The sequence below is a fragment of the Corvus hawaiiensis genome, chromosome 6 (assembly GCF_020740725.1).
Source record: "Corvus hawaiiensis isolate bCorHaw1 chromosome 6, bCorHaw1.pri.cur, whole genome shotgun sequence".
In the NCBI taxonomy this organism is placed as follows: domain Eukaryota; kingdom Metazoa; phylum Chordata; class Aves; order Passeriformes; family Corvidae; genus Corvus; species Corvus hawaiiensis.
In genome coordinates, this window is record NC_063218.1 from 51857310 (window position 1) to 51880828 (window position 23519).

General features: G+C 38.5%; 1 protein-coding gene across 2 annotated transcripts in view; it reads right to left on the reverse strand.

The window, feature by feature from the left end:
* The window catches only part of INSC (INSC spindle orientation adaptor protein), a 125654-nt gene that overhangs the window by 70717 nt on the left and 31418 nt on the right, over window positions 1-23519 (reverse strand). For both annotated transcript variants that reach the window (XM_048308393.1, XM_048308392.1), the window contains one exon: window positions 20033-20126. In XM_048308393.1, the coding sequence (XP_048164350.1) occupies window positions 20033-20085 (53 nt within the window). In that variant the 5' untranslated portion in view covers window positions 20086-20126. The remainder of the gene's footprint in view (window positions 1-20032; window positions 20127-23519) is intronic.

The following is a 23519-nucleotide window of genomic DNA, read 5'->3' on the forward strand; positions in this document are numbered from 1 at the left end:
CTTCAGTGGACTTTGGACGAGGCTTGGGTATGCGCCACTCATGATTCTTCTGATGATGCTTACAGTATATTTCCCCAAGAGAAACAATCAAGGATAAAGAATTTTAAGAACAACATATTCCTACATTGGAATTGAGAAGAGACAAGATATTCACTGAAAATACCAATACAATTAATGGAGAATGTTCTCAGGAACCTGATGGCTTAGCATCATCTCCAGGTAAAAAGTTTAGCATCAGAATCTGTGGTTTCCCAGGATTCCGTGGTCTAGGACTCCCTGACCCTGGCACCCAACGACCCCAGGTCTGTCTCCAAGGCAACAACAGACCGTAGGTGTCAGAGGGAGGTGCAGCCACCATTACTGCTGAGAGGCAGCTGCTGGTGGTAAGTGACCTTCCACCAGCCCCTCAGGTTCAGTCAAGGTCTCTCCAACATCTCTAGGCACTTAGTAGTAGAGGGAGACCCTGACAAACTCTCACTTTTAAGATTTAAAACTCCTGTGAACAAGTGAGAGCGTGTGAGTTCCGTAGCAACAGTTCCTTCACAGCACTTCATCGTTCCCTGCCTTCCAGCAGAAGGTCCTGCTGTACCCAACCTGCTCTGAACCACCCTGAGGCCGAGCAAGACAGCTGGGGAACGTCTCCCCCATCTGCCTGCCGCCAGCTTGTCGGGCCCCTTCTCTCCCCCTCCTGCTTAGAGGACTTTGTTTCCTCTTCCATCTAAAATTCTGGACTTCTTTCTCCTCAAACATGGCCACTTCTGTTTTGTGTCTCGGTGTCTCACACCTTCCTCACCTTTCGCATCACTACATGCTGATGGAGCCTCTTTGGGCAGCTGAGTTTGGAACTTGCAGCACCAGACATGGACTGAGGAGCACCTCTGGCTTCCAGCTTTTTTTCAGGGCTGGAAAAGATGAGAAAGGTTTTATGCCAGCATGAAGCTTCTTTTTCTTCTTGAGAATCTGAATCTTGGGTCATTGCACCTTTCTTTCTTTTTCAAGGAAGGATCTGCCATGGTTGTGGGACTGTTCTGGGTGCTCCTTTTGCTGATGGCAGCTGTTGACATCGACCAGCTGCTGTTGTCCTCTGAAGAGGAGGGAATTGTTCATGAGAAGGGAAGAAGAGAAGAAATCCTTCAGAGGCTGAAGGAGCAGGAGGCGAGCCTTCGGCTGCTACACTTGCGCGTGAGGAAGGAAATTGCAGACCTGGAAGCCAGACAGGAGGCTCTGACAACACCGGCATTGGCAGTGGAGGGAAAGATCCAACAGTACATATACAAAGCCCTTTTCTTGACTGCCTTCATGCTGCTCAGGCACTGGAGATAGCATTTGTAGGAAGTCACTTGTCAGCACAGCGGAGAAGAGACTGGGGAAAGCATGGAAAAGAGCGGCCTCCCTTGACAGGACCCTTTGTGCTAAGTAGGGGCATTCACATCCACACAGACGGATCTGCAGCAAATCTTTGTTTAGTTACAAGGAGACTGGTTCCATTATCTTTGAAATTACTTCGCTCCGCTAACAATAACTTTGTGCTTTGTGTATTAAGAATTTCCTCTTTTTTGTATCGATCGTTATAAATTCTAGACTTCTGTTGGGGTCTCCTCCCCCCTGCCATGTAGCCCTGGGAGAGGGGCCCTGGGGGGAGGCATGGGGTTTCCCTGCCCCTGGTCAGCCTCGTTCCCCACTGGTTGGTTTGTGTTTCCCTGCGCGGGCAGAAGGACCCTCGGGTCCTGGGGTTGCCTCAGTTCCTCAGCAGAGCCCCGGCCATGGGGCTGGAGAAATAAACATCTCTGAAACATCTACCGAGAATCTGTCCACATATATATTTCCTTTCCACAGGACTCCTGGTTTAATATAGGCATGTTACAGTATCCCCGCTGTAACAGACTTCTGTTTATGAAATAAGACAGGTTAAAGCAAAGGAATAAACTTATCAGAATTATTTGCTTGCAACCAAACAGCTTCATTTCATCTTTTGACTCTGGCATTTTCCTTGCATTGTGCATTACTGTTACAGGCCAAACTACAAACACCATAGAAATAAGAGACTGTGTTTGCAAAACAATACTATGGATGTGCAGCACATCTTTACTATGCTAAATGAACAGAAACTTAGAGGAAGATGGTTCAGAAAGAAGCTAAAGATATTTTGACTGGAACGCAGGGAAAAAACAGTTTAGCGTTGTTTCCTCCAGCAATAATGCAGACAGAGTTGTTTGTTCAGAATGAAGTCTTATTGTCATCCAATGCTGGCAAGAAAGAGAAGAGTAAATAATAAAAAAGCTGAAATATGTTTGAAGATGCTGACTTAAACAATGATGGCAAACCCATCCCTAAACTGAACATTAAATCTCAAAACCATACCGTTTTAGGAAGGAATTGTGGGAAATACTTCCCTCACTGGTGTCAATAGATTTTCCTACCCTTTGCAGTTAAGAAAGGCTTTCACTCCTTGAATGCATGAATGGACATTTGAATGCATAGTGAATGCTTTGAAATTCCAGGGTTTGGGGGGTGCACTGTGGGGTGCAAGGAAGCACTGCCCAGGCATGATGGAAGTTGTACATCTGTTTAAACAAAGCAGACCTCAATGGGATTATTTCCAAGTTTGATTCCTTTCCATTCCATAAGCGATGCTCTTCACAGAATTTATTTTTCAAGAGCAAATACAACACATGTGGTGGGGAAGGTGTATAAGCAATGAGTATTGCTCCAAGATAGCCAGAAGGGTGCAAGAACCACTACCCAACAGACTGAAGCACCCAGACAGATCCCTTTTTTCCAGGGGTCTGTGCTGATCATGCAGGTTCAGTTAACAACGTGCCCTTCCCACAATGTTTTCTGAATAACTCTTGTTTAAGGTTGTAAGCTTTGTGCTCTATTTCATATCAGAAAAAGAAATACAATATTTTTCTCATTTTGCCTCACTTATCTATGCAGATGTGGTGGAAGGCTGTACACAGCCGGACTTATATTTTCTGAATTCCTTAAAGCTTTTGTGCCCTCCAGCCACAACAATGTTACTCAGAGCAGAAGGCCAATCTAGTGGATACATTCAAGCAGAAATTTCAAAGGTTGGGCTCCACTCTTTGCTTTCCTACTAATCTTCTGAGAAGTTTAATTACCTCCTGCCATCCTTCTCTCCTGCTAAATTCTCTGCTTAGCCTAAGAAGTGACACTTCCTTGGTTTTGCACTGAGCATTGCACACAGTGTTCTCATCTTGAGTGGAGCTTCCAGATGCTACCATAACACAATAAAGAGTAAGTTTTTCCAAGCAATCCTGAGAAGAGTTCTGAGGGCCAAATAGGAAAAGGAAAAAGGAAATGGATGGTTATTTTTACCACCGTAGAGTTGCTTTGGAATGATGGGCAACAGCTGAAGTATGAAGAATGCCTGAACTAGAACACTCTCATTAAAATATAGAATCCAAAGCAATTGGATTCCAAGACCTGAAATAGACAAGAGTTCAGGAGGGTCCTTCGCAAGACTGAATGAGGTGAAGAAACAAACAAAGCCTGGTTTCCTGGCAAAAGTAAAGATGAGTGGGTTAGGAATCCCACAGATTGCTCATTCCCGGGAAATAATTCATTAGCAAGGACTTTTCACCTCTCCGCTGTTCGCAGCAACTCATAATATCAGGTGTAAAAGAGGAGCAAGGGAGGGAGCAAATCTGGCTGACAAGAGCCCCATTGCACAGGTGTCAATCTCCACCTTCACAAGGGAGCAAGTGAAAAGAATTACAAACCCCTGAGGATAGAACCAAATGGCTTTTACACAGACTGAGAGAATATTACAAACGATGACAGAAAGAAAAGACAGAATAAGGATTGCTTCTTTTTCCCCCTTCTTAGTGAGTAGAATGAAACAGAATATCTATTTATTCCTCTTCATTTAGCAGGAGCAGGGTTTAGGTCACTGTCAGTGAATCTCTGGCACAAATGAGTTATCCATGATTCATAAGGGTATGCAGGCTCCACATTCTGCAGTACATTAAAAACAGAACAATGATGTTCCCCCCCCCCCCCCAAAAAAAAAGCCCCACATCATTCTGGTATCATTGCACAAAAATAAGCCAATTATCCCTTTTTAATTATTTATTTAGCAATAATAAACTCTTAGTGGCCATCAAAGAACCTGGAAAACAGCTAACAGAGCGTAAAATGTAGTGAACACCATTGTTTTGCAATAATATATCCCAGGTTCAATGAATTAGCCTCTGGCACCAAATATAAATAAATGGATGTTTTATGGGAGTACAGTATTTTGCACTAAAAAAACAATTAAAGGATGAGTGGAACTAGGTTTTTGTCCTCTTATAATCCTTTATGGTACCTCACAGCACATCAAGAAAATCGGATTTGAAAATATATCAGAAATGGAAGCAAGGATATATTGCCCCATATTAAGTCTTTTATTGTCATCAGCTTTAGCTAAAGGAATTTATTTCATACAAATTACTGTGAAATAAAAAAATTTCCTCAGAAATGAAAAGTACACGTGTGAAACACACACAAAATAAAGTTACTTATTCACTGAATATTGTCTTTTAGTTTCCCTTTTTCAGCCGTATTATGAGAGTAAAGTCTTCGTAGGAAGGAAAAAAGCTCTGTGTTTGTCTGATTAAAAATCCTCTTCTGCTGCCATCATGTAAACAGAAAATAAGATAACTAACTTCACTGTATAGAGAAGCAAATAAAGTAGATCCAGTTTTCTATGTGATTTCTGTGTTCTACTGTTATTCAGCATGCAAGGATAAATCAATTTAGCTTTATTAAAGGCTTTTCATCACTTCATAAAATTTGCAAAGCCTCTGCTCAACACCTTTTCAAGCTCCAGTTCTCATGCAAGATGTACTTTTCTGCAGCTGCCACTAATATAAAAAATTCAGGCAGGAATCTCAGCACGAATTTGTCACATCAATTGCAAGCAAAAAGATGTGTAATTTGGATTCCACTTCTCACCTGACACCTGTTCCTGGAAGGTTTCAAACAACGTCCTGAAACCCAAATACTACATTTAAAACATTTTACAGGCTTAACACAGTGTACTTTGGGCCATCTCTAACTTGGAGGGAAATGTTGTTTCTCTCTCTAGTGTCCCTCTCCCCCAAAATTTTTATTTCACTAAATTAATTCTTAGACTGGACATTATCCAACTGAAAGAAAAGCAGCTGAACCTTCCTCCTGAAATCAGAAGGCAAGATCCAATTATCCAATTCCTACCTGGGGAAAGAGTCATTGTTCCTCTTCAATATACTACATTATTAATTTGAATACACATGCTCTTCAAAAGGCACTGATAAGCACCTCTGTTCCCCAAAACAAACAAGATAATGTCTCTGATTTCCTGCCTCTCACTATTGCTGTGTACTGAAGGCAAAGATGCCCATTTCCAGTGGAGAGAAGAAAAGAAATGCCAATGAATTTATTTAAGGCTGATCAAAAAAACCAGCCATTAAAAACAGTGTGAAAGAAGGCACAAGCAAAACAACAGCAGTTCACCACAATTTCACACGTTTAAACTACCTTCAGTTCTCTATTTAAAGCTGAGAGTGGAGGGAAATCAATGCTGCATGCTGCTAACTTCCTCCAACAACTGAACCAGTAAAAACATCATTAAATATCTTCTGTCTGTATTTTGTCAGATGTGCACTGATGGCCAAAGTTGTGTACTTATGATTTTTCCCTTCCCACCTTTTTTACACCACTACAACCCCACAGACATCTGACCTGAACTTGGAAGTTTGGAGGACTTGAGATATTCCAGATTACACTATTCATGTCAAAGTCTCATAGTGAGGTTTTGAAGAGCAATATTGATATAAGTGTCATTGGTTCCACTGGGATTGGAGAGGGATGAGACTATCCTCTTTCTCTATTCATGAAATATCACCTTTGTCTCTTGATATATTAAATGTATTGTTGGATTTTGCACCAAGCATAACCTTACTGGAACTAAATTTTCCTGTATTCACAGCTGCCTGGAATGATGGCTGATGACAGCAGGAGTGAAACCATGACAGGGCACATGCCAATTAAGTCATTATCTTGTCTGTGTCCATACACACACAGTTGAAATCAAATGTCATGATACTTCACATAATAAAAGTAACTACCAGATGGAAAAGACTACAACCCAAATACCAAAATGCTATTTAATACATCAGATCTAGAAGTAGCTGGCTGTTTTCTGAGCAATTTTATTGCTTCTGTCTCCATCCCATTCTCTCTTTTTTTTTTTTTTTTTCAATCAGATCAGTTTTTATGTATCAGACTTAGGTTGGAGTCACAATTAAGGGTGCACATATACGCATATGTGGATACCTGTGGGTGAATACCTGGTTATATATCTCCTCATTCAGATCACTAAGTTGTGTTTTTAACATATTTTAACTTCATATTTCATTTGCTAGATATTTGCTGTTCTAACGTTTGCCTCATGCAATAAATCCTGCTGGAACCGTTTGCCTATCAACACATATATATGTATTTATCCAGAAAAATATTAGGACATTTATAATGAACTTGGGCTCAAGCCCCAATTTTGAGGGTTGTTCTTATGGATAGAAGCTCTCAGTGGAAGGTCTTCCTTTGCTGGTTTCAAATAATTAAGTGGAATAGGTAAGAAACATCTTTGTGCAGAGGTAAAACAAAATTGCAATCTCAAATATTCAAGCAGAAGAACCATTTCTCAGCCAGCTGTACTCAGAACTCCATTTAATTTGTTCTGCAACTTCAGCTTTGGGAAAAACAAATGCAGTACCTTGATAATCAGTCCTACAAACTTCATTTCCCTTTTATTTAATTTTCAAACCTAAGATGTTGAGAAATAGTCACCTTCCACAGGCATACGAGATACATTCAACTTTCAACCATCATATTTCCTGAAAACTGAAGAAGAATTTCCCAAAGGAATGCTCTAGGTCATGATGGATAATCTCTGTGTCACTCTACCATTGGTTAGGATATCCTTTCATCACTTTTTAACATGTGGCTCAGTGAACCACATGGTTACCCCTTGCACAGGTGCTTAGCAATGACAGCATTATGAGCTTTCTGAATGTTTTTCAAAACACCCAGAGGAAAAAAGCTTGGAGAATAGTGTCGAGACAAATATCAGCATCATTCTGCTGCCTATTAGCAAAAATTTTTACTATTTCTGACATAAAAGAATGCCTGAAATCCTAGCATATATTATCTTACATAACTGTAGTAAATAAGCTAACCTGTACCACATTTTTCTGACTGAAGTCAAAACCTTTGTCCTAACGAGCTGCAGGGATGTATACAAAGCTCTGATGGTAATGGGCTGTTTTCACCACTGATGCTCTTTGAGATATAAAACTAAACTCACTTCTAGTTATAGATTATTTAAGGACCTAAATTGAGGAGCAGCACTGTTTTACTCTGGGAGTAAGAGTGATTGGAGGCTCTTTATAGGCTCAAATCAAACTAAGGTTAATATACCTGCAGGAAGCAGGTACAGTTCCTGTATCACATTTGTGAAATATTATGCATGTTCCAGCATATCCATTTCCTCTTTCCTGATTCATTTAATGCTGAGGTGATCATATTTGCGGAAGGCATTTCTTCAGAGTATGAAACAGGTAGAGACATATGAAAAGTGCAAAGGGTGACTTCATACAGGGCCTCCATGTAAGCATCATTTTACAACACAAGCACATGTCCATGTGCAAGCACACATTGAGGGGGATCCAAATGAAATGCCAAAGAGGGGAAGAAAAGGTGATACAAGACTCAGAGCTATGTAACCTAATTGTGAACTTCCAGTACCTGGAGAGAGCCTACAAGAAAGATGGAGAGAGACTATTTACAAGAGGATGTAGTGACATGACAAGGGGCAACGTCTTCAAACTGAGAGTAGGTTTAAATATTAGATATTAGGAAGAAATTCTTTACTATGAGGGTGATGAGGCTCTGAAACAGATTGTCCAAGGAGATGTTGGATGCCCCATCCCTGGAAGTGTTCAAGGCCAGGTTGGATAGAGCTTAGAATAACCCAATGTAGTGGAAGGTTCAGGGGGCTGGAACCAGATGATGCTTAAGGTTCCTTTCAATCCAAGACATTCCAATGGTTCTAATATAAATATGAGGACAACCTCCCCACATAGCTTTGGCTTTCTTTGTAACCTGTCTCTCTAAGAAATTCTGAGAAAATCTCAGCTTAAGTGTCATTGTCAAAAGCATCATGTATACAAAATGAAAAGGGCAGTGATGCAAAACCGTTCCTTAAGACACACTGGGGGGACAGCAGGAAAACACCTATATGTAAAAAATAAGTTGTAATCCTCAAAGTGGATGGATCACTGGAAAAATGCCTACAAAAGACAGAAGTAAACAACAAAAACAGAGAATGACAACAAGTTTTTTAAATTCATGGAGCCCATTTTATTTCTTCCAAACATAGTTTTAGGCTTCTTTCTGGAAACACAAACCACTGCACATTATTTGCTAGAAGAGTAAACTGAAATCAAATTTTCTGTGCTTTTGCACTATCACAACTGTATTAAATGTATGTCATATATATCCCTATTCTGTGTCAAATTTAAAAAGATAGACAAATGTTGAGCTAAATTCTAATTGAAAGAACATCAGATCTGTCCAAAAACCCTTCCTGTTTCTTCCACAAACACATACATAAGCACACTGAAATTTAATTGGTGAGAAAAGAGCAGTATCACCTTTTAGATGATGGAAAATTCATCAAAATTGTGTCATCTGTTGAGGAATATAAATTTATATCAAGCTGTTAAGTGGTAAAAATTGTTCAATTTGAGCATCTACTGAGCACCTTGCATTTGTAGCAGCTGGAACTACAGTAGAACAATCCTGGGAAAAACATGCACTTTGAAATACCCTCTCTTTCACAGCAGGGCAGCTGTGCAGCAGTTTAGTCAGTTGGACTGTTTTCACATTTTACCAATAAAAAATACATTTTCAAAGTTACTGAGATCAATCTCTCATCCAGCACTTAAACAGAGAATGTTCAGCACAATCCCAGCCCTTTGGAGCAGAACAAAATATCTTATTTGTCCCTGGCAGTAGCAGCTGATTGCTTTCCAGGTTGCTCCTGATACTTTAGCCAAGAGCAATAGGGGGTTAGACTAAGCCAGGAGTGTTCCCATCTAGTCGCTTCCTGATTCACCCTCACAACATAAACACAGCCCCTACGCCTCCACATCAGGACTGTGCCACAGGAAGACAAGCTTGAGAAAAGTTTGTTTGCTTCTAAATGAGATGGAAAAAATTAGCTTTGTGCCTGAACCATCACGGAGAGAAGTTTCTGTCAAAACAATATAAAAATAAAATTATGAAGATACATGGCTCTTCGTAATTCTCCCTCCTGACTTCCCACTGCTTGCATTGAACTATAAGAAAGAGTTAAACAATAGTTGATTTTAAGGATTGTTACTTGAAATCTGGAAGCCTGAGGACTTCCTTGATGTTCTCAAGATTGAGAGCCCAACTCAAACACCTTTGGATAAAGGACTCTTCACTTCTGCAGACTAGACACTTGTAATATTCACAAGGTCTGAAAGACTTTGGATAAAGGACTCTTCACTGCTGCAGACTAGACACTTGTAATATTCACAAGGCCAGCATGGCAGATTTTATGCTTGAAATATTAACTTTAGTTTTTTAAGTGAATTCATTTTGCAAGTTGCTCTTTAAAATTAAAAAAAGTTTTAAAATAATGTAAAATGTGTCATTTTGCATTGATGGCACAAAGCATAGAAATCTCTGGCCCAGAAATCAAGCCTGGCCTGTAAGTCAGCCAGTGGACATCTATGGCTCCCTTACTTTGGGATTCTGGCAAGCAAGGTTAACAATCTGAGTAGGTATCATTAGCTGATTTCACTGCTTCCCAATTCCAGTATTTGCCTGCCCTTTGCTTTCATCCCACCCCACTATCACAGTTATCCCAGAGTTAAGTTGTGTAACACAATACTCTAATCTAACACATAATAATCAAAATCAAAATGCTATTTCTGGGCAGCTGATACTGAACAAGATATTTTTTGCTCTACAGCACTTCCCAAAAATTTGCTTTCACCTATCTTGTCATCCATTGAACAGCCTCAACTACTTGGATACCATTGCCTAGTTCTTCCCTTTTTCCTTCAATAATTTTCTCAGCTTTTCCCTGCTTTGCTCTTGTTTAATCTTTATCCTGACATCAGTGCTGCTGACATTTAAGATATTGGAAAATTATTTCCATGTCCTTAGTCGAAGAGAATATTACATTCTTGATGTAGATGTTTTCTATACTCCCACAATAGCCCTGAACTAAATTCAGCAATAAAGTATGCACAGTTAGCAAAATGCAAAATTCAAATACCTGAAGCATAGTTTATACCTGCAACATAATGAAAAGCTGGTTGTTTAGAAACAGGAACTACATATAGTCCTTTATGCAGATTGCCCTAAATAAAACAATATGTTTGTATATGTGTGTACATATATTTTCACTTTACCACATTCTCTGAAAGACTGTGAGGAGCAAAACAAAACAACTGGAATTGTTAACAGTCAGATTTCAGCTTAATGTTAAACTCCTGTTTGCACTCCAAATCCCTCAGGGTTAATATGAGCTCATAAACCCAACCACTAACAGACATGGGCCAATTTAATGAGACCAGAAATGGGGTCACACTGACCAGCACATTTTTTAAGATCATTATATTATTTGTCAAAAAGTGAAAATAACAAAAAAAAAAATTTACAAAGTTGGAGCATTGTCCTTACAGCTTTCTTAAATTTGCTCATTACTGGCTACTGAACAACTGATTACAAGATCCTCCCAACCATCCCCAGGCAACAGTGAACCAGATTAAGAGAGACCAGGCAATTAAATAAGGAAGAAATTTCCAGGAAACATGAAATGACGTGAAAAATACTGTATTTAACTCAGTATGGTACTAGTATTTGTCCTACATAGCTGAAAAGACAAGCCATAGTAAGACCATTAAAATATCTTTAATGAAGGAATTAATTTTAAAAAAAATTAATTGTGGGGAAAACCTCAGAAATACCAAGGTAGAGGTATTTATTCATCATACTCTGTTATGGCCATGGTTGTAAAGAGAGTTTAATGAACTCACTTGCCAGAAAACACCACTGTGAAAATGATGATAAAATGTAACATATGGAAGGAACAAGTTATGTTTTTTGAACAGAAACATATTTTTTGCATTTACTGAAAGCAGCCTGTATGTAACATTCAACATTTCCTACGTGCCGCAGTGCAGGAGGATGCTGCACCCACAGCAGGCATAACAGGGCACATGAGCTCATAGCATAGTGCTGTATAAGAACCATTGCAACAGAAACATATGGAGATAGGCCAGTAAGGACTTCCTCTGTGTTTCCACAGCTGAGGTGGAACACAAAGACAGGGGAAGGTAAAGAGTTTTGCCTGAGGCAAGAAAATTAATCAGCATTACAGCCACAATAAATCAAGAGGAGTGATGTCTCTAGTGTTAAATAAGTTTCAACAACCCACACTGCCCTTTTGAAGACAGGTGACAACACCGTATTTTCTCAGAATAAGTCAATAATTAACTCAGTGAACTTGACTCCTTGAGTTTTAGGATCCCTTCATTAGTCTGACCTTTTTTTTTTCAAGTTTCATGCAGAGTTGTATTTCTGTTAAGGAGGACGACTTGGTTCTTTGCCCTCTTTGTTAGAACACTAAAGGTGAAGGACCCTGGAATGCTTCAAAGCAGCTTCAATTTTGTACAGGAAAGGTATTTTGGATATTTACTGAAGTAAAAAGATAGGATTTCATCCTTGATTTCCTTCCAGGGCTAACCAGAACAATTGCAGCTACATTACCAACGTGATAATACCAGTAATACGGTCTAACTGCTGAAAGGAGAGAAAATTATGGAACTTTTGGTTCCATGGCATGCCATTTGATTTCAGCTTAGTCTACCTATTATGATAATAATTTACACTTTTTACCTCCCTTAGTATTAACAATTTTCCCTTTTAGTTCACAGGTGGTGTCCCATACACTTCCCTGCCAAAAAAAAAATCATGCTATAGTTTCCAATGTTATGCCAGCAAGAGTAGTAAATTCAGATTACCTGAGATAGATAAAGTTGCATAGGAAGTCAAAGTGTCTCAATAATACAAATAACTAATAACTTTGTATTGTAAATGGAAGAGCAGACACACAGTCTTTTCTGTCATTTGCAAAGTTCAGACTTGGAAAGTAAAGAAGTCAAAGATTAGACATGGCAGGCTCTGCGTTTTCCTTGTAAAATGCACTGTTTACCAATACTACTTAACCTTGCCATCCTAAAGACTCTAACTTGCAAATTCTTCCCTGCATGACCAAATTATCAGAGCAGGACAGGATCAGACCATTACAATAACTTGATATGTTTTGTTGCTGGGAGGGTTTCCTTTTGCATGTGTCTTCCCCACAGCAAACACACTGGGTTCAGAAAGTGTACACTTGGAGCTCAGGCTCAGTATTATTTAATGCCAGGAAGCTCACAAAGACAATACAGCAGTGAAGCCTGTGGTTTCTAGCAGCTACCCATGGCTGAAACATTATGACAAAAAACCATAACATTACTGCACAGCAACTCAACCAAAAGAGGCATTATAGTAGGGTTTTAGGTGGGGTTTTTTCTAAGGATGTACGGCAAATAAGCAAGATACCTACGTACTTCACTTAAGATTGCACCAAAATTAAACAGTTTCAGGTTTTGACTTTTGCCCTTTTTTTTTTTCAGAGAGAGAATTTATGGGACACCACCTGTGAACCAAAAAGGAATACTGTTAATGCTAAGGGAAATATAAATTATAAACTATTATGATAATAGAAAATGGCAAAATAAAATTCTGAGCAAAAGTACTAAGATGACAATATGAATTACTTTACAATTTTAAAAAATTCCATGATCTTCTCATAGTACATTTACAATATCTTAGACTTCTAAGAATCCATCTACCTGGCTAGAAGATTTCATAAAGCAGAAAAGTATCAAACTGCAATAAAAATATTTGGCAGACTAAAGGAAATCAGAGCATTTGTGTCAATGCATCATTCATGTTGTTAGATTAACAAACAGGAAAGAAGGCTCCCATGTGCAAGATAAAACCTTTAATTTTACACAGAAATAACTAGCAAGTCTGTCTTCTGAAAACAGAGCACTCCAACAGGAGCGGTGGCAGATGTCTAAACCTGATCAACATCACTTCTGAGATGTGATACAGGAAAACACGCTTATGAAAGTCAAAATGCAAGTAAGCAACACAGACCACAAATATCTGAATTGTTTGAAAAGGTCTTGCTAGGATCAGTGAAAGCAAAGAAGCACAAACTGTGGAGTCAAAGCCATAAACCAATGGCTAGAAGAGCAAGCTACAGGGTGTAAAGTTGACAGGACTACTAATTTGATGTCACAATAAAAACTTCCTGCAACAGTTGTGAAGATGCAGTCAGAACCCATCATCTATGCCTGGTAGATAAGGCAACCAAACATTCAGGCACAGTTCTGTCAGTGATTTCAAAGACATTAATCTGAGGGTTAATTAAAATTAATTTCTGAAAAGGATACCGAGGCCCAAACACAAGATATTCACTGTGCAGATCGCAACTGGTTTTTATCTAAGACACAAAAAGAGAGGAGCCTCTTCTACAGATTCCCACATTTCAAAAATACTCATTCTCAAATTAATAGGGAGAGTTTCTTCCATAATAAAGGCTACACCAGCACTACTTTGAGCTCTTTACAGTGCTTGTGTGCCACATGCTAGGAAACATCACTGACCCTGACAAGGGATTCAGAATAAACTCTTAATTGTCTTTAAGGATGAAAGGCAGTCCTTGATCCTTAAAAAGTAGTTTCCAAGTAACAGCAAGCCACAAACAAGAAATATCAAGTTTAATGAAGGAAAGGTCTAGTGAGGCCAGTCAGATTGTTTAAATTCATCAATTTGTTCACATTTTAAAGTTACCATAACTTCACAATTATTGTAACAGACAAACTCAAATTTCCTTCGGGTTAAAAGCCAAAATTCTTTTGTGACTTCTACAGTTCAACATACAATATTTTACAGCATAGCTCTGGGAAGTAGTATAACATATTTCTACAGTGCATTATACAACTAAATATAAAGATATAATGCTAAAACTATCGGAAGGAAAAGGTTAGGAAATATCTTGCATTCTGGCAGACTTACAGACCCCAAAAATGCCCAAAGTACAAGTGAAATGCAATTATTTTTGCTGCTTGCTAGCTAAACTGCTGACCTACATTCTAACATCCTGAAATAGAGGAACAGAGATATTTTTACCCATGGATTCACATGGGGGTGAAAAAAAAAATCTGTTGAGTTCATATTCCTCATGAATGCCATCAAATGATGGCAAATCAATACATGCTGTTTTACTAACATCACCCTTTGGACTTGGTCAGCTAGCATGCCTGAAAATCCTTCCCAGAAGGACCATACAGATTCACAAATCTGTTTTACAACCACCATAAAACTCCCTACAAACAACTCAGTTTTCAGTTTGGTTGCAGGTGCCATGTAAATCACTAAAGTCAAAAATACTTCATAGTAAGGTGAGCTCAATTTCTGAAGCTATAAAATTATTTGCTGAATTGTTGTAGGGTAAACTAAATGAAAGGAAAAAAATGCAAGGTCATTAAATGAGGTATCATGAGTGCCTTGAGCTATGCAATAACTGATTTTATTTCTTGTCACTAGAAGGTGATTTTATTGCATTATTGCCAAAGCACTCTCCTTTCTTCTGTCATAATCTATTCCCACAGCCTATCGCAAAAAGAAGTTTTTCAAAACACATTTTCAATTCCCCAGCAAGCATTCAATTCTCAAATGGTTTTTGAAAACTCAAAGCAGTGATTCATAGAGCCATGTAAACACACTGAACTTGGAACTCTGAAAATTTTCTGCTCTACCTCTTGTATTACAAATAAATTGGGTTTTGTTTTTTGGTGTTTTTTTTGTTCTAGAGTTTCTTACAGTCTTTATCTGACTACTTTCAAGGAGCCACAACAAACAAATTCCTGACGTAATCCAAATAAAACTGATCATAGGGAATGTAGGATTCTAACTAACAGGGCAAGATCTATGCACAGAAAGCAGCTTGTAAAATACAAGACAGAAATATAAATGTTGTTTCCTGCTTTGAATGAAGATCTTGTTAGACAGGAAGTTCAGTTTGCAGACACAGGTGGGAAAAGCCAGAAATACAGAACAAGGCCTTGGTTATCAGCAGTGAACACTGTAGGAAACTGAAATAGGAAGAATTCAGCACTTACAGAAGATGCCTAAAAATATAGGACATATACAAACCCTGATCAGACAAAGCATTTAAAGCAATTTTACTTAAAAAGGATTTTATGATTAATTATAACTGGAGCATGGTCTTAAAACTGAAAACTAAATGAGGTGGTATAAAAAAAATAAAAAACAGGAAAATCTTGTGAGAACAAGCACTAAGAGATGTGGCTACAAATTACAGAAGCCATGCAGATTGGAAATAGAAAGGTAAGAGGAACTGAGATGGTTAAAAAAAAATAGACCAGAATGAGGAAAAAAGAGAACAATCTTTATTCACACTTATTCACAGAAGTCAAATCCCTAGAAATCCTCCACTTGGAGACTCATCTCTAAGAAACCACGTAGATAATGAAACAGCAAACATTTCAATGAACTGACATGCAACCAAACAACTCACTGCCCAAAATTCAGGGCCAGAAAAACAATAGCATCAATACCTACAGATTCCCATGACCTACAGAATACAAGGGGCAGGACATCATTGGTAAGCTGAAGGAAAAAAATTTAAAAAATAATAATAAAAAAATTTCACTGCCTTTGATTCAGAGCACTAAATCATATATTGACTACTGAGAAATTTTAGACACTCTGCAGGTAGAGACCAATGGATGGATCCATTCTTTTCCTGACAGCCTCATATGAACACAATATGAAATATGTTGAAAGATTTGCACGTCTTACCCCTGAAAATACCTCTTTTCAGCTGTATAGGGGCCACATGAAGCTCTAAAAGTAGAAGTAAAATGAGATGTGAATGGTCTCTGAAAAAATTCAGCTCCTAATCAAGTAGAAATCCTCTTACTTTATAAAGAGGTTTTTTCCTTTTTTTTTTTCCTTTTAAACAATATTCACTTCTGGGACTATAGACTTCTCTATTTTTCATCTCATATGTCCATATTTTCTATAAAGTTCTATGAGTTTTTCCATCCTGATTTGGCAGAGTAACAAGCAGAATCAATGCAGTGCCTGCAGTATAAAGTCCTGAATTTCTCTTGCTTCTATTTCCAGTCACAACTTTCAGCTTTTGATGAATATTATCTAAGAGTCAATTAATACCAAATATAAACAATTCTTTTTTTCCTTCTATTTCCATGAAGGCATCATTTGCATCATTTCAATCAGTACTTCTTTCCCCACTGGCCAAGCAGCAATGTACTCAACAGAGTTGTGAAAGAGAACATGGTGCCCAGCCCTTCAGGGACACTCCTGGAGTTCTGGAAGTAGCCTTCGTTTGCTTGCTGAAAACCATCAAGCTATTTTAAACAATTCATGGAATCATGGAATGGTTTGGGTTGGAAGGGTCTTAAAAGATCATCTGGTTCCATCCCACCTGCCACGGGCAGGGACATCTTCCACTAGACCAGATTGCTCAAATCTCCATCACGCTTCTTTTGATGCAGCCCAGGATACAACTGGTTTTATGAGCTGCTAGTGCACATTGTTGACTCATATTCAGGATTAGGTTTTTCTTCAGTTTGTTTTGTTAATTTTATTTTGTTTTTACTTGGTTGTTGTTTTGGGGTTAGGAGGTTTTTATGGGGAAGAGGGGAAGTTGGTGATGACAATTGTGGTTGGTTTTTATAACCTAATTTTGATAAAAGATAATTCTTTATTCTTTTAAAAAAAAATTCTAATTATACTGTATTTCTCCAATTGCAGCCCTGAACTGAACACATAATCCAAGAAGCCAAAACAGCATCCTATTTCAACTTTTGGTTATGAGTATTCTCTCTTTAGTTGAAGGACTTCAGATTCAGCACTGTCTTAAGTTTAGTTTACCATCCAGTGTGGAAAGTATAAAAATCTGCATGTCTACAATGAAAAAAGCCTGTGCAAACTACAATTTTAACCCACTGAAAGCAAGAAGGCCAACAAACACTCATGACACAGGATGAAGGATGGGAGCATAAGTGAAAGGTAGGTTTTATTCCAGATGGAAAAACCAATGTAAAAGCTCACCAGAAATATGGAAAAACAATACCAGTATAAAGATAAGGAAAGGGCACTGACATTTTCCCAAAGTTACACTAAAAACAGCTATTTCAGAATAGGGCTAATGTGCATCTCTAAGGAATACACACACATTTCACATGCTATAGTGAACTGGCCCTCACTGATGAAAACATAATTTTTATGGTCCTGTAAGGTTCTTCACAAAGGAGTACAACTTTTGGAGAGTACTAAATTACTCCTTTATAAAAGTGATCTATTTCCAATTGTTTTCTCTCCTAAGAGACAAAACCTTCATTTAAGTTCCTAACTCATTGAAATAGAAAATAATGTTTCTGTAACAATAATTTGTGTTTTTCCTCAGGATAGTGCATAGTTTTAAATCCATAGAAGCCTAGATGTCAATTAGAGCCAGCAGGTCTGACAGTGTGTTAGGAAGCCATTAACACAGTGACTCAATACCCTAGAGACTCCAATATAAGCGGTGATTTCCCATAAAATCTAAGGAAAGAGTGTAAACAACTCATGCAGCACAGAGACTTGGTTTAAGGCCCCAGTTTTAAAATCCTTATACAGCCAAGATAACTGTTGACCCCAATGACCACTGTGGAAACACTTGGAATCTGCATGTTTATGATACACTTTTCCTATGGAGACAGATATTCTTGCTTAGGGACCTGCCTGTTTTTACTTCTGAAAGATCATGACCTCAGCATGAACCAAGACATAGCTGTGGTCCTACACAGGATTAACCTCAGCTGGATTTGAGGTACCTTCTCCCTGTGACAGGACACAAGAAGTTAATTCAAGCCCCTCTCACCAAAAGCAGGAACTGGAATCCTGAGACTGTCATACATCCTAGCCTTGGATACAGGAACAATAAAAACAATAAGATTTGAATCTTGTTATTTTGAAAATTCCCTTAATCGTTTTAAATTCCCTACAGGAGCCATATCACTCCTTTCTCTAACCCAAAGAAACTACTTAATCTCATAAAAATTCCATTTGTTTGGAAAAGCTGTTGAGTGGGATTTGTTGGTTATTTTAGTAATCAAGAAAAGCATTTTGTACAGCTCCTGAACTTTATCTAGTCCATACTGTGCTCTTTCTGCTGAATTCTTAAGTTAAAAACACCTTTTCTTCTTTTCAGTTCCAGCCTTCTCTGTACCTTCACCTTTCTGACAACTAACATCTTCAGTCTGCCCATTTCTTACAGGGGCTTTACCTGAAACAACCCTCATCTTTAGGAAAAAGGATTCTTTTTCAAAATAGAAATTTTAAAAAAAATAGGAGCTTTATATTTTATTGTGGTTGAGGGAGAGTATTTATTTACTTTTAAATTTCACTATAGAGAATTTCCCTGCTGAGTCAAGCGCTTTGTCAAAACATAATGCTTGCTATATGGGACTTTTCCAAGTCACTTCTTGTGCTAAGTTACAGTGGAGTCCTTGTAGGGTGGTTTTGTTCACATAACATGGCAGAGCTTTGCTTCCCCAAACACTGCACACCTGTGAATTGCAGGCACTTTCCTTTTCTAGAAGTCACCAGCCTACGAAATTCAGTGCTTTTCTGTTCCGTGCTGCTGTTACCTCTAAGTGCATTATTCCTACTCCACATTTCCAATTGCTAGCATGGAGAGACTCATGGTTATTTCCCCATTTACGTACTGGTAAACAAATCTTGCCATCATCAGCACGGATCAGCCTTTGGCCACCCACAGGACCTGTTCCCTTGGCTCTCTTTCCAGCTGGTTTTCTACAACTATAAGTCTTAACTAACCCATCGTTCTTGGCATACCTCTATATAGTGTTTATTCCAGAAGAGAATGCATTTATATGGTCTTACTCTGTGAGTTTAATGGCATTATCAGAGTGTCTGCTGGAAGACCAAGGTAAGGAAAGGTAGAGAAATATCAAATTATTAATGAAGAAAAGCATCATATTTTGAGGTTGTATGTCAGCAACCAGTTAATTACAATAAAGAATTGCAGTCTGACCTGAAGAAAGAAGACTAGGGAAAAGACTGAAATGTAAATCCATTTTATTTCTGATTTTATTCCTGCATTCAGCAGGCCTCACCCTCTTTCCTCCTCCTCCTCCTAAACAAAACAAAACAAACCCAGTTGTGCCACATAATGACTGCAGGTTATTGTATTCTTTTTCTTTTCATGGCACCTCTGTTATGCTATAAGCAAAACTACACTACACAGAGCCAGCTACTAGATGGCAACCAACAGATTTTTTTTTAAATCTGTTGATTAGCACAGTCACCAGTGTCTCCACTCCCAACAAGGCACCACAGACTGGAGAATTTATATCATAACCTTCATATCATTACCATACCTACACCAGAACAAAGTCAACCACGCTAAATAATTTACATTTGTAACTTTCAGCAGTCTTCCCAGAGTGCAGAGGGTTCCAGTCATTTCCATCATGACTAAGAACCAGTCCAGTCACTGTGGTCACATTTCCACTGCAAACATGGTCATCCATTTAAAACGATGGCTGCAGAAACACTGCTATGATTTACCAGACTCCAAGTATACAAATTTGCAAATGCTTCAAGAAATTTATCTCAAATTTCCGTATTCATTCTCCAGATTCTGTAGGAATATTACCTAATACTGAGTTTAAAAGTGAGCTTTTAAGAATCTTCAGAGCCTCAAAGGAAAGTGCAGCTGCAGCCTCAGAAGCATTTAATCACTCAAATCTGGATAATAGAGTGCACCACTTACCGCTGAACTGGTAAGGAAAGGGAATCTAAGTGGTCCTCGCCTTTAAAAGCCATATTTATCCAGTTCTTACGTGCACTTCTCCATAGGCTGGAATCTAGAAAAAAAAACCAGTCATTTAGTAAACCTAGGGAAACTCAGGCATCTTCAGCCCAGGCTGGCATGGCATTGTCTTGCTCTTCTGTGGAGAGAACTCATTAAAACAATTAAAAAGGCTCCTTTTCCACAGGTACCCCACAACTCCAGCAGATAACCAAGGCCATTAATTACATTTCACAGCATAAACAGTGTAGGGTTTGCATATGCTGGAAGATCCTGGACTACTGCACAAGTCAGAACCATCTGGGTTTAGCATTTCTGAGTTAATATTGGGGTATTACTTAGCCTCATTTATTTTGTAATAACTCTAATGCTAGAGAAAATGTATTATTATAATAATTCTTCATGTTATTGTGAGAAAGATTGCAAGTGAGGTCCCTTCCAACCTTACTTATTCTGTGATATGATTTCAGGATTGTTAAGTACTACATTTACAGAAAGGTCCTTGATGTCTAAGTTACCGAAGTATTTGACCGTTCCGTGCTAAACAATTTCCTTTTATATCCATTTTAAATGCTGCACACATCTTTCTCCTCTAATGTTTTTCCTTTATTCCTAGTGACCAAGAGATGTATCCAAACATTATTGTACTAGAGAGAGACAAGAGAGGAGAAGACAGACACCTCATTTTCACAAAAGGAAGGGGTGCTCTTCTAATTAACCTCACCTTATATTACACCATTACCTACTATAGGTCAGTCTGGTATATTCACATCAAAAATCATAGAGGATTTATTCTACCAAAAAAGGTGAAGTCCTTTGCACTCACACACAAGGCTAGAAGAAAACTAAGGCAAAATACTTGAAGGAAAAGATTAATCCATGACTCAGGAAGAACAAGGAGGAAATGAATTTGTTTGGACAAGGAGACAGGAACAGTGGGAAAATTATGCTTTCTTAGATGTGAAGAAAAAACTGGGTTCAATGGATCTCACTCCTAGAGAAAATACTTTACACAGGAAATTACTGTTGTTTGCATCACCAACTGAGGCAGAGTGTCTTTGATGTGGCTGCTTGTGAAATTCTGCTATTTGGTTATTGGCTGCATTGTGCAAGCTGAGTCAGCCAGCATTCAAGATATTTGCCACCCCAAATTGCTCTTAATTGACACAGAGTGGTCCTCAGTGCCTTTCCTAGCAAACTGATCTCATTACTAATGCATGGCCTTGTTTTTTCCCCAAGATCTCACAAACATGCCCTGAGTACATAAAAGTATTACAACCAACATAATGGGTTCACGTGTCCTGTCCACTGTTAGCACCAGATTGGTTTGGTGATGGTGTCACCCAGTGTTCCTCCCTACCCCCCAGGTTTTCCTGGAAATAACAAACTCAATATAATCCTTCTTTAGATGTATGGACTAAAAAGATTGAAATATAGGAAAAGAATGTGTTAAAAAACACGTTAAAAAATAGTTTAATTGTTACTGAAATCTCTGGTTTAAAAAGATAGCAGATAGTTCATAGGCTTTGACTGAAGGTTCATATACCCAAGTATGAAAATATTAGTATGTATTCTTCTACTCCTGTGACACACCAAGATCTGAAAAACAAGCTTATTTTGGGGGGGCAGGGGGAATTTAAAACATTTAGTGTATGATATACCAATTTCACTAACAAATGGAATAAATCAGCTATCTTCATTTCCACTAGTAGAATTTGTCTTTTTTTAAAGGCATTTAAGATTACCAGATAAAAATAATCATATAATCACATTTACTGGAAACAGACAAATATCACGATAATCACTGTCTTCATTTGGAGGAGACACCCTTAAAGCTGAATACGTCTGCATAAAATCTTAATCTCCAAAATGAACCTTCCCCTTCTAAATCTTATCATTTAAAGGACCCCAAAACCCACCATTTCAGCCTGCAGAAGTACAGATTTCATGGACACTAGCTATGTGTTTCTGCTCAGCATGAGACCTGGATTTACCTTCTCATGCTACCAACACTAAATCAAAGGCTTTCCTCTGGCAAGCTAAAGCTACTTCACCATTAGCTCAGCCTACTATCAATTTCTACACATACAAATCAAAGCACCTGCTTGTACTCCATTACTTGTGATCAGTGACATAATGTACACAGACAAATTAGGTTATTGCATGTCCTTGTTCCCCATAAATTAGAAACCTGACAAAAATGCAAGTTTTTATATGCTGTCTTCCCACAAAACACACTTTTATATTATGCCTGAGAGCCTTTAAAAACATTATCAACTCCTACTTAGAGGTTACTTATTCTTCAGGAACAAAAACATAATGCCACAACAATATCTTAACCAAACTGTCTGGCTCGAGACTATGATTAGATATTAGCTCAAATCTTTAATCCCAAATTAATGTTGGCAATGTGAGGAAATGCTCTCCCCAGGCACCTGGCAGTCTGCCAGAGGATCCACTGCACCCCCAGGATCACAAGAGAGGTTGAAACACCAGTGAAATATGGTACAGGCTTCTGGTGCTTCTTGGAACAGCCCCTCTACCTGCTGGGCAATTACAACATCCCATGACAGATATTGTTCAGTTTCCAGTGTTCTCATTCCTCTTTCCAGGTAAGACCAAGACAACTGCACTTTCTAGTAAAGACTGGGAGAGAGCTGATGAGTCCTCCTATTTAGTTGATTCTGCTTTTTATTCGTGTCCACAGCACAGTGAGGAGCTCTAGTCAGCACTCCTAAAAGCCAAGTCCTCTACTCTAGCTGACTATGGAGATGTTACTCACACACTCACTCACTTTTATTAAGTATATACATAATAATAGGTAACATCAGTAGAGTTCTGTAAGAGAGTCTAATTTTTTTTTCCACTGGCTTCTATGACCAATGATTAGGCCCACAACTGGTCAGAGATGTCTAGGTAAATTTGTACAAAAAAAACAAGACCAAAACCCCACTGCTTGTAGTTTGCAATACTGGTAATTTCGGTAGAAACCTGAGTGACACACTGCCATAATAAAATTGTATTCTTGGACTATTATGAGGCCTTTTATTTAACACCTTATATAGGGTTTTACATCTGCACATAGGTTTGTATCACAATGTAAAGGCTGACTTATCATTTGTTTGACTCCTTTGGTAGGTAGCAATGGGTGCATGTGGAGTTACACGTATTCAAGGCAGCAGGCTCTGTGTCCTGCATTTTTCTCTTTGTCATGTCAACAGTGAATTAGGTTTTGAGATGTTATTTCCTCATGGAAGAGATGTAGATAAGCAGAGCACAAACCACATTTCAATCCCATCCAAGACAGTCAGCCAAAAGCTTTTTCAGAGAATGGGAGTTGAGAAGAGAATAATGCATCACACCTGAAAGAGCACGTAAGCATTGCTCTCAGAAATCAGCAACGTGTCACTAAAGGACGTGACTTTCATGGCCAGAAAAAACCCCAAAA